An 11,879-nucleotide genomic window follows, 5' to 3' on the forward strand; every position below is an offset into this window, starting at 1 on the left:
TATACAATTGTTGGGCATAAAAAGACGAATGCAGTCATGATATTAGAATTGACCCCAGGGTCTGCCCCACCCTTGCAGACTTAACCCCTGGGTCATAACTTTGAAATGGTTGAGATCCCCACCCCAAAACTATATATACAAATGCTGGACAAAAAGAGACAAATGCAGTCACGATATTAGAATTGATCCTGGGGTCTGGCCACAACCCTAGGGACCTAGTTTCTGAGTCAAAGCTTGGAAACAGTTGAGATTCCCACCCCATAACCATACATAAAATTGCTGGGCATGAAGCATCTAATACAGATATGCTACAAGGATTGGCCTTGGGGCCCGGCATATTCCCTTGATCTCATTCGGAGAATATTTTGCCATGATTGCTTTGGTATCCAGGTGAGCGATACAGGCCCTCTGGGCCTCTTGTTAAATATATTTGATACAGATATTGAACTATAAGGCTATAAGCTGCCCATGCTTCTACAGAAATCGTAGGTAGGCCAACTATCTAAAAAGTAACGTAATGGGGAAAAAATCAATAACCTTTATAAATAAAGATGTGTTTGATCATCTCTTTTGTGTTGTATCCGAATAAAATATTAGTCAATAATCAAGGGACGTATTACCATTGATTTTTTTTTTTTTACTTAGCGCAATCACGGAATTAGATTATCTAAGCTATCTAAGTCCGTGTCGCAATCGTTGATTCCGCGCCTAACGTCACGCTACCACAATTGGTACACTACCCAAATTGGTACACGGTCAGAAAATTGTTCGAAAAGTACTTTAAAATTAAATTTGAGCATTTTCCTTTGACAGTATAACAAAATAGATATTTATCAGCATTTCTGCCGAATAGTTTTGTTTTCAGGAACATTTTAAGAGTACACGATGACTTCAAAGTAAACATATCAGAAAACCAGTAAAAACGACGTATGTCGACGAGATTTTGGAGGATTTTCAATGGGTTAAATATAAGCATGTTTAAATGTTGATTTCTGGTCCTTATATTCGGATAATATAAAAGTGAATATATACAATTATAGTTCAGTATGGTATCTATAAAAGCAATATATTTTGTTGTAATCGGCACATCAACTTGTAGAAATAAAAACAATTTCCATAGCCTGTGATATGGTGTACCAATTTGGGTACTATTTACGGCCGAAAAACGGACGAAATCTCACTCCGAGTTTAGCGTTCTATTTTCAAAAATAAATTACTTGGATATAAATCTTTTCCTGAAAATGAACCACCATAGGTAGTCTTTGTCAAGAATCAAGAAACATTCCAGATACATGATCTGAAATTTTAAAGATCACTAAAAAACTGTCAAAATTGTACCAATTGTGGTAGCGTGACGTTAGCCGCAATTGGCCGAGAAGTTGCGATTTTGGCGCAATCCTGACACCTCATACTCGGCTAAAGCGTGCGACGAACAAACCCGGGGAGTTCCGAGTGTTTCCTCTTCCTCTGCATAATCTGTGTCTCAATTACGCTTTTCAAAGGAGGTGACAGAATCAAAACATCAACGTTTCTGCAGTAATAATTGATGACTGTCTCGAAAATGACTGCATGAACCTTACTGTACATCAGGTTTATACAATCGGTATCAAGGGAAGGCAAAGACAGAAACCTAATACAGACAAACGTAAGTGCATTATAATAATTGTAGGAAACATAACAGACACAGGGTTCACTTCCAAGGGGAACTTCCTGTAGGCCCTACGACGTTCTGACTTACTGAAGCGGAAAAAATGGGGCCCAGTTGGATGATTAATCTTTTCGTAAGAAGACGATAGCTTAATTTCAAATAGAATGAAGCTTGAAAAAATAAATCGAAATATTTAGGTTCGTAAGGAGTCTTTATACGGGACCTCATTGTACCATTATTGGTAACATTGCGAAATCGCATGTGAAGCATTATAGTGAAACAAGTTTACACAAGTCGGCCTCAAAAAGCATTGGACCAAAATAGTCATTCCATTAGATAACCAGACACAGCACCTCTCGTTAAGCAGCGGTATACATCATTTACAGGCATGCTAAACAATTGAATTGCAATATTACAAAAATCAACATGCATACTTTTAGTTCATGTAGGAACTCTATCTAAATCAGAGATTTATAACGATAGCGTTATAAATCTCTGATTTAGATAGAGTTCCTACAGGAATTAGCTAGTACTAATATTGATCAGGTCGGGGAAAACCACTAACTTGCATATAATACGCAAACTCGCCTATTATACGCCAATATATGTGTATGGATTTGTTACTAAAAATAGCCAAAATCACTTTAATCTTAACTTTTTTTAAATGTTTGTCCAAGTCGCAATTATTCAGTCACGAAACATAATACAAATGCAAAATAAACTTTATTTCCATGTGGGAAAGTACAAAAAAATAGATGCAATACTTCCGGTAATTCCTGTAGGAACTCTATCTAAATCAGAGATTTATAACGATAGAGAACTCTATCCGCAAACAGACAATCGTTTTAAATCTCTGATTTTGGTAGAGTTCCTACAGGAATTATATTTCCGGTAAAGATACATCAAGTTTCTAAGTAGCCAACGCTTTCAGTAAATATCTTTTAGCAAAATATTATTTACCTTGTCGTAAATTAATGCGATTTTTAATAATATCTTGCAAGAGTAAAAACTGTTAAAGCGATTTGGGTAATTTTTAGTAACAAATCCATCCTCCAACTAGCATATGATAGGCGAGTTTGCGTATTATACACAAGTTGGTGGTTTTCCCCAACCTGTTGATACCCGGCCTCCTTAAAATCTCTCGTCATCAGAAAGCTACTTTATCGCATCTACATGCATTATATATATATATATGTGTGCATATATACGCTATATATTTAGGGAAGGTTTCCCAACTTGATTTTATATTTGGTCAGTTTGCATCGTAATCAGGCCTTATAGATTGATGCCCAGGTGCATGTGTTTAAAATTCTGACTTTAAATTGAGAAACAGGTCTTAAATATGTAGCGGAACTGGACTGGGACGATCGTCGGCGACCAGGTAGCTCAGTTGGTAGAGCGTTTGTCTAGAACCCCAGTCTGACCATGCTTTATTTTCGCTCCTGTTACAATGGTGCCGTGACCAACCCTTGCTTCAAGTACTAAGTGAATGCTTGACAAGGGGAAACACAAACCTGGGCTATAAATAGTTGTATCTTCGTGGACGAAGACATAGAAAAAGGAAGCTCAATGGCTAAGCGTCCATCTAGAGTTTGGAGGGTTCCATTTTCGAAAACCTAGCCTTGCGGTGCATTTTTCCTGTTACATATAAATAGATATTTCATATTATTGGTGATTCTGTCTGTCAGCACTGTATGTCTATAGACTAGTTAATAGCTGGATATAAACTGAACTTGCATGGCTTATGTATATCCAAGGTCCTTGTTTCCTGTGATATGGTTATAGATGGGTGGTTGCATTGGTCTAACACACTTAATTAAGCGTCCACCATGCATGTGATGACTTTGGAACACAATTTAGGGACATTGTTTTTTGAAGTAGGGAAATTGGATTTTAGGAACAAATTTACGTAGGGAGATCAGGGTGTAACATTATCTTACTTATGATTATCATTTCTTCTCACTGGATCAAGTTAAGCAGATATTTTAAAGATAAGGCCTCATCTACACTAAAGAGATTGTTGAGGTAAGTTTCTAGGATACTACAAGCCCTACATCAACTAAACTTACATGACACTGGACCCTTATTTACACAAGCACATATATGTTTAAATTGCTATAAATAATTTTGTGATGTAAATAAAAAGATGGAACTTATTTTACATAATTGTAACAATTATGAGATTGTATTTGTATATTTTCAGGTTTGTAAGACTAACAGCAATGGGGGAAACATCGTGTCCCTTAGCGACCATAGGGGTGGTGGTCGGTATCGGAGTGCTACTTCTGGTTATACTCCTACCCATGAGCTTCAGCGGTCTCGAATACTATGAGGTAGGCATATCTAAGTTGACCGGGTGATTTCCAGATTACCTCCCCTTGACAGATGTAGTATACATGGGAAACAAGACCTCAAGGCTCATAGGCTCATAAGTTCCAAACAGGTGATAATCTGGCTCATCGTTTTTCAGCAAGTTTCTATTTAGTTACCATTCCTTTTTTGTTTTTAGCTCATCTGCCAAAATAAAATGTAAGGTTATGCTATGGTATATACATTGTATATATATATGGGGTCTGCTGTCCCTTGTCCATCGTCTTCCATCAGTTTTGTAGTAATTGGAGACTCACAGATTACCACATGGCTTTCGTTTTTTACACCACCAAAGCAGTATGTGTGCCTCAGCAATACACATTTTACTGTTCTTCAATGAGAAGTATAATGTATATGTTTTAACTACAACTAGGAGATCCGATTACAGCGTACACATCCGAATATCTTAAGTGTTTATGTTAAATCCCGAGCATGATTGCATGTTAATAGAGTTTCAACAATTACAACAAAAAATATCTACAAAAAAACACCAGAATATGCATATCAATTCATATTCCTTATTTGAGAACTTAATTTCGATTGATAACAATAATTCAGTCATAAATGCTGGCGTGAAGAACAGCACCTGTCCGTGACGTGATGCACCAGTGTTTCGCACAATAATTTTATTACATACTGATTTTAAAATTCCTTACAAAATCCAATAAGTTCGTTTAACTAAACAGCGATGTATTTAACATTAGAAAGCTCTGGAACCAGTACTACAAAATGTTTTCTTTATGAAAATTATTGCGGGAATGAATGTTTCACTTGCTCCCGTCCGACTGGAAGTTCTTGTGAGCAGAATATTCAAATACCTGGACGTAGTGTGCTTTTATAGTCAAATATCTGTTTGAAATTAAATATTTAATGTCCATTCATGATTTCAGGCACATATAATTAATATAATTACAAACAAATAATTTTATTTGCGTATTTTATCAACTCAAAATTGTTTCAAAATATTTCCACTTCCGTGATGCATTAATGCATCATTCGACCTAGACCCGGAGATGCATTAATGCATCATTCGGCCCAGGCCCGGTGATGTATTAATGCATCATTCGGCCAAGGCCTGGCGCTGCATTAATGCATCATTCGGCCCAGACACGGTGATGTATTAATGCATCATTCGGCCCAGGCCTGGAGATGCATTAATGCATCATTCGACCTAGACCCGGAGATGCATTAATGCATCATTCGGCCCAGACCCGGTGATGTATCAATGCATCATTCGGCCCAGGCCTGGTGGTGCATTAATGCATCATTCGGCCCAGACACGGTGATGTATTAATGCATCATTCGGCCTAGGCCTGGTGATGCATTCATGCATCATTCGGCCCAGGCCTGGTGATGCATTAATGCATCATCAGGGCTTAAAGGGTAACAAGCATATATCTATACATCATAGAGACAACCGCATCCTTTTAAACCTGTGTTTTTGTTGGTTTCAGTTGCAGTGTTCAAAATTTTCTTCAATTTAATTATCTTGTTTCAATACAGTATGGATTCAAGAGACAAAAGAGCACAGGAACAGTCAACCTGGATGAAGTGTATGGTCCAGGCAAACATTTCATTGGGCCCGACTTTGAGTTTAAGGTGTTCAAGGCAGACGCACACTTTGAAACATTAAGCCAAGTTCGAGCTTTTACTGCTGACGGACTCGAGGTATGGTTTAATTTCAAGCCACAAGAATTCACATGAGCCATATTTATGTAAAGATGTGCGTTTTAAGTTTCTTTACCAAACCTTGTTCATGAGAGTGTTCCAAACTCGAGATATGGTTACAATGCATAATTTCAAGCCACAAGAATTCACATGAGCCATATTTATGTAAAGATGTGCGTTTTAAGTTTCTTTACCAAACTTTGTTCTTGAAAGTGTTCCAAACTCGAGATATGGTTACAATGCATAATTACAAGCCACAAGAATTCACATGAGCCAAATTTATGTAAAGATGTGCGTTTTAAGTTTCTTTACCAAACCTTGTTCATGAGAGTGTTCCAAACTGATTTATTGGTGTAACACTGCATGGACTTGTAGTTCTTAAATAACAACAGTTCCATGTGATTTATGTTGTAATTAAAATGTTGATAGAAGATGGCTTCACATATAAGTTGCAATAACCTGTGCCAAATCCCTTGTACCCATTTGGATAATAACAATAAGTTTAAAGTCAAGACGATTTATGTCATTTAGAGCGATGTGCTCTTGTCTGTTTGTAAATGTTTATAATCTTGTCAATTTATTGATAAGAAATTACTTCATATGTCGTAGCAAAATCGACGGCTCAGTGTGCACCACCTTGTGGATGAAAGGAAAGGACTAGTTTGATCTTTTGATGTATATCAAAAGAATCGGTTGGTTGCTAACTATAAAATTGACTGTCTTTGAAGTTGGGTGTGACTCCTCCCTTATCTTCGAAGGACAAGTATCAGCCTAGTGATTGGTGAGGTTTTTAGCTCACCTGGTCTGAAGGACCATGGTGAGCTTATGCCATACCGCAGCGTCCGTACGTCAACTTTTCCTTTAAAACGCTACTAGCCATGAACGACTGAGCAGATTTTGACCAAATTTGGTCAGAAGCATCCTTTGGGGAAGGGAAACAAATTTTGTATAAATAGTGGTTCTGGCCCCCCTGGGGGCTGAGGGACGGGGCCCAATAGGGGAAACATTGCAAATTATTTTATCAAATCCTTCGTCTCCTGTAGGAATGAAAGGATTTTGTCCATATCTGGTGTGGAGCATCCTTGGATAAAGGGGAACAAATGTCGTATAAACTGTGGGTCTGGCCCCCCTGAGGGCTGAGGGGCGGGGCCCAATAGGGGAAATATAGCAAATTCTTTAAAATCCTTTTTCTTCTGTAGGAATGAAAGAAATTGTTCCATATTTGGTGTGGAGCATCCTTGGGTAAAAGGGAACCAATTTTGTATAAACGGTGAGTCTGGCCCCTGAGGGGCGGGAACCAATTGGGGAAATATAACAAATTCTCTAAAATCCTTCTTCTTCTGTAGGAATGAAAGGATTTGTTTCATATTTGGTCTGAAGCATCCTTGTATGAAAGGGAACCAATTTTGTATAAACCGTAGGTCTGGTCCCTCAAAAAGGAAATATAGGTAAAACCTTTATAATCCTTCTTCTACCATAGGCATTAAGGGATATTATCCTAATTTAGTCTAGAACATCCTTAAGCAAAAGGGACTCAATTTCGTATAAACAGCGAGTGTGGCCCCCCTGGGGACAAGGGAGGGGCCCAATAAGGGAAACATAGCAAATTCTTCAAAATCCATTTCTTCTTCTGTAAGAATGACAGCTGGATTTTGTCCAAATTTGGTATGAAGCACCCGTGGGTGAAGGGGAACCAATTTTGTATAAACAGTATGTCTGACCCCCCTGGAGGCAGAGAGGTTGGGCCAAATAGGGGAAATAGAGTTAAAACCTTTAAAATCCTTCTTCTACAATAGAGATTCAGGGATTTTATCCTAATTTAGTCTGTAGCATCCTTGGGCTAAGGGGACTCAATTTTATATAAGCAGTGGGTGTGGTCTCCCAGGGGGCAGAAGGGTGGGGGCCCAATAGGAGAAATAGAGGTAAAACCTTTAAAATCCTTCTTCGACCATCGGGATCAAGAGATTTTATCCTTATTTAGTCTGGAGCATCCTTGGGTCAAGGGGACTCAATTTTGTATACTTGGTGGGTATGACCCCGCTAGGGGCATAGGGGTGGGGCTCTGTTTGAAGTTTGTTCTCGCTTTATCTCAAGTACTGGATGTATTTTGCTGAAATTTCATATGTACTTACAGCACCTACCATGGAGTGCTATGTCTTTTCTTTATACCAACTATTTTAAACATATTCAGGTGAGCGATACAGGCCCTCTGGGTCTCTTGTTTTACCTGACGCCAATCAAATAGCTGGCCACATGCCTTCAGTTTTGCTATGACATATTCAAAGGGTTCAGAAAGTGAAAGTGAGCGTAATCCCCAGAGTATCGAGGATGCTGACACAACTTAGTGAAAGTTACTAACACGGTATATTCCGTCTTTGCGTATTGCAGAGTTATCTTCTCTTGTGAGCAGGTATTGATTGTTACGTCATTGGTTTGTGTTAGAAAATTACGTCATATCCTCAAAAGTTGATGACGTTACTCTCACAAACAAATGACGTAACAATCAATACCTGCTCACAAGTGCAGATAACTCTGCAATACGAAAAGACAGAATACTGGCACTGAACAGAAAATGATCACATATTCTGAATCACAGTCTACATAATGGAAATCGGAATTTAGTTTTTTGTTGAAAATGTTACTGTATAGTGCTTTAAATTCACGGGGTCAATATTTCACAGTTTCATATTCACGGGCGTTAAGTTTCGCATTGTGCACCCGAATCCCATATATCGTGCAAAGTATTTTGAGTGTAATCATTTTAGGGTTAAATCTCGAAATGCAGGTAAACAATTTGCGTCATCATTTGCCAGTGATTTCACTCGAAAGAAAATCAACTGTGTACGTACCTTTGTAGGTGGAAACTGTAATCAATTAATCACCTACTGTGTACACATGAATATGTTATGGACACTTATATGTAAGTGTTGTTTTTACATGGACTGCCCAGTTGTTCGGTGATAATCTGATTGGAGTTCATTTAAGCTTTCATAAAAGCGTTGGGTTATAAGTAGTTTCAACATGTTGTGCTAAGGTCCGTAAAAGTGTTAAATTTTTTGATAATTTCGCTGGTGTTTAGAATTCGCGGATATTTGTCAAAGCGCGAATATAGCGAAATTAAAGCTCCCGCGTAATATAACCGCTATACAGTACCAAAAGTGGTCAAATTGCCACAGAAACCAGATTTTAGTATTTATTTTCCCAACATAACTTTATTTACAATTTTATTTTCCTTAATTGAAAATACATGTAAATTGGAGTACAGGAATAAATTGTTAGGGCTTAGACAATTCTGAGATAGCAGTGTACAGTAGAGGGTTGTGGCCATGGGTGATATTTTTGTTAAATGGCTAACCCCTGTATAATGATATGTAAAAAAAATATAAAAATAAAACTGTACTAAAATTGGTATAAGCATGATGAAGTGGGCTATGTGAGCTTCACATTTGTAAAAAAGAAAGAAGATTTCTTTGGTTCGAGAATAAAATTTTGGCCATAATACGAAAGGGTGCGTACACATGAAAAGCTAGCTTTACAGGAGGTAAAATTTTGACAACAGCACACGACGCAAAATTGCAAAAAATCAAGTTCTACAATTTTACTGCGACCCAGATAATTCTGCAACCAGGTAGGTAATCTTTAATTTCAGACAGAGCTTAGGAAAAAAATTACTACTTGCGGGGGTCAAATTTTGGGTTAAAAATAGCATTTTTTGGCATTTTTTGGTAATTTTTGATGTGGTAACCATGGTTTTCACACAAGTGACATACATAGAAAAAAGAGGTTTATACACTTCTCAGTGCTTTATATGTATTGTAAATGTAATGCAGTTTACAAATATATATACATGTATACATGTGTTGTGTAGGGTAAATCCGCTGTGTTTACATTTCCTCGACATGTGCCTTGTTTATCAGAGTCGGGCCATTTCTACTGTATTCTGCTACCTGAGGAGGTTAAGTTTTTATGCCATACCGCAGCGTCCGTCGTCCTTTAACTTTACACTACTAGTCATGAACCAATGAGCGGATTTTAACAAAATTTGGTGTGGAGCATCCTTGAGTGGAGAAAGCCAATTTTGTATAAATGGTGGGTCTGGCCCCCCAGGGGCCTGAGGGGCGGGCCAAATATAGCAAATTCTTCTTTAAAATCCTTCTTCTTCTTAAGAAATGAAAGGATTTGGTCCATATTTGGTCAGAAGCATCCTTGGGGGAAGGGGAACAAAGTTTGTATAAATGGTGGGTCTGGCCCCCCTGGGGGCTGAGGGGCGGGGCCCAATAGGGGAAATGTAGCAAATTCTTTAAAATCCTTCTTCTTCTGTAGGAATGACAGGATTTGGTCCATATTTGGTCAGAAGCATCCTTGGGGGAAGGGGAACAAAGTTTGTATAAATCAAGGGTCTGGCCCCCCAGGGGCCTGAGGGGCGGGGCCCAATAGGGGAAACATAGCAAATTATTCTTTAAAATCCTTCTTCTTCTGTAGGAATGAAAGGATTTGGTCCATATTTGGTGTGGAACATCCTTGGGTAAAGGGGAACCAATTTTGTATAAATGGTGGATGTGGCCCCCCTGGGACCTGAGGGGTGGGGCCCAATAGGGGAAATAGACGTAAATCTTCAAAATCCTTCTTCTTCTGTAGGAATGACAGGATTTGGTCCATATTTGGTCTGACGCATTCTACGGTGAAGGGGAACCATTGTTGTATAAACGGTGTGTCTGACCCCCCCTGTAGGCAGAGAGGCGGGGCTCAATAGGGAAAATAGAGGTAAAACTTTTAAAATCCTTCTTCTACAATAGGGATTAAGGGATTTTATCTTAATTTAGTCTGGAGCATCCTTGGGCCAAGGGGACTCAATTTTGTACTAGCAGTAGGTGTGGTCTCCGAGGGGGGCAGAAGGGCGGGGCCCAATAGAAGAAATAGAGGTAAAACCTTTAAAATCGTTCTCCGACCATCGGGATTAAGGGATTTTATCCTTATTTAATGTGGAGCATCCTTGGGTGACGGTGACTCAATTTTGTATAATTGGTGGGTATGACCCTCGTAGGGGCATAGGGGTGGGGCTGCGTTTGAAGTTTGTTCTCTATATCTCAAGTACTGGATGGATCTTTCTGAAATTTCATATGTACTTACAGCAACGACCATAGAGTGCTATATCTTTACTTCATACCAATTACTTTAATTATATTCAGGTTAGCGATACCGGCCCTCTGGGCCTCTTGTTAAAATTTGAAAGTGTATTATGTCCTTTTTACCCAGGTAATGGTGACAGTGAGTTTCCAGTACTTCCTGCGAAAAGACGATTTACCTGCTCTACATCGAGCCTACGATATTTACTACAAAGACGTGATGCGGTCTAGTGCCATAGATGCTGTCAAGGTACACTGTGTAAAAGTTAAAAATATTATTAAAAATATATTCAGGAATATCATTAAAAATACTTTCATAAATTTAGAAATATTATTAAAATTAAATTTCATGAATTTTAAAACATCATTAAAATAATTTCATAAATTTAAAAATATTATTCACAATATTATAGGAACCCCTATACGACCAGACACCACAGCCTGGCAACTAAAACTGAAGTCAAACATGTACAGCAAACCTTGGTTACACATAAAATTACTGAACCTTCACTAGCGGACGTTGGCCTTCATTTTCCCGTATTTATTTAGTACCTGTTATGTTCATCACATATGTTGTTTTTACTCCCCAGGGGGCAGTGCCAGTGTTCACAACAAGGGAAATGTTTTCTGATCGTCCGATTGTCGAGGAGACCATGTTTAAGGCTGTGAGAGAGAGGCTAGGTGGCATATGTTGTCAGAAGAATTGTAACGACTGGAAATATGGTAAATTATTATTTAATTCATAAAAAACCGAACACTTACATTTCCAGCACACACACAGGCATACACACATAGGGAGATATTAGCCATGTGGCATAGGACTAGTAGTAAGCGCCTGATAAGGCAGCTCCTGCAAATTCCTCAAAATTGTATTGATTTATGTATATGCTAATTGTATATCTATGTACTGTAAAGCACTTCTGAGTGGTTAAGTTATGTTACTTTTGGTAGCTAGATAGGGCGCTATATCAAATGTTGTATATTATTATTCTAGCTAGATAGGGCGCTATATCAAATGTTGTATATTATTATTCTAGCTAGATAGGGCGCTATATCAAATGTTGTAT

The 11,879-nt window shown here is 38.3% G+C and overlaps 1 protein-coding gene across 1 annotated transcript in view; it reads left to right on the top strand.

Moving 5' to 3' along the window:
- Positions 1-1,490: 1,490 nt before the first annotated feature.
- LOC110458648 overlaps positions 1,491-11,879 on the top strand; it is a 21,358-nt gene continuing 10,969 nt past the window's right edge. The window contains exons 1-5 of the mRNA XM_021510446.1: positions 1,491-1,645; positions 3,852-3,981; positions 5,522-5,686; positions 10,943-11,062; positions 11,403-11,535. Coding sequence (XP_021366121.1) covers positions 3,871-3,981; positions 5,522-5,686; positions 10,943-11,062; positions 11,403-11,535 — 529 coding nt within the window. The 5' untranslated portion in view covers positions 1,491-1,645; positions 3,852-3,870. The remainder of the gene's footprint in view (positions 1,646-3,851; positions 3,982-5,521; positions 5,687-10,942; positions 11,063-11,402; positions 11,536-11,879) is intronic.

The sequence above is a fragment of the Mizuhopecten yessoensis genome, unplaced genomic scaffold (genome assembly GCF_002113885.1).
Source record: "Mizuhopecten yessoensis strain PY_sf001 unplaced genomic scaffold, ASM211388v2 scaffold9683, whole genome shotgun sequence".
Lineage (NCBI taxonomy): Eukaryota > Metazoa > Mollusca > Bivalvia > Pectinida > Pectinidae > Mizuhopecten > Mizuhopecten yessoensis.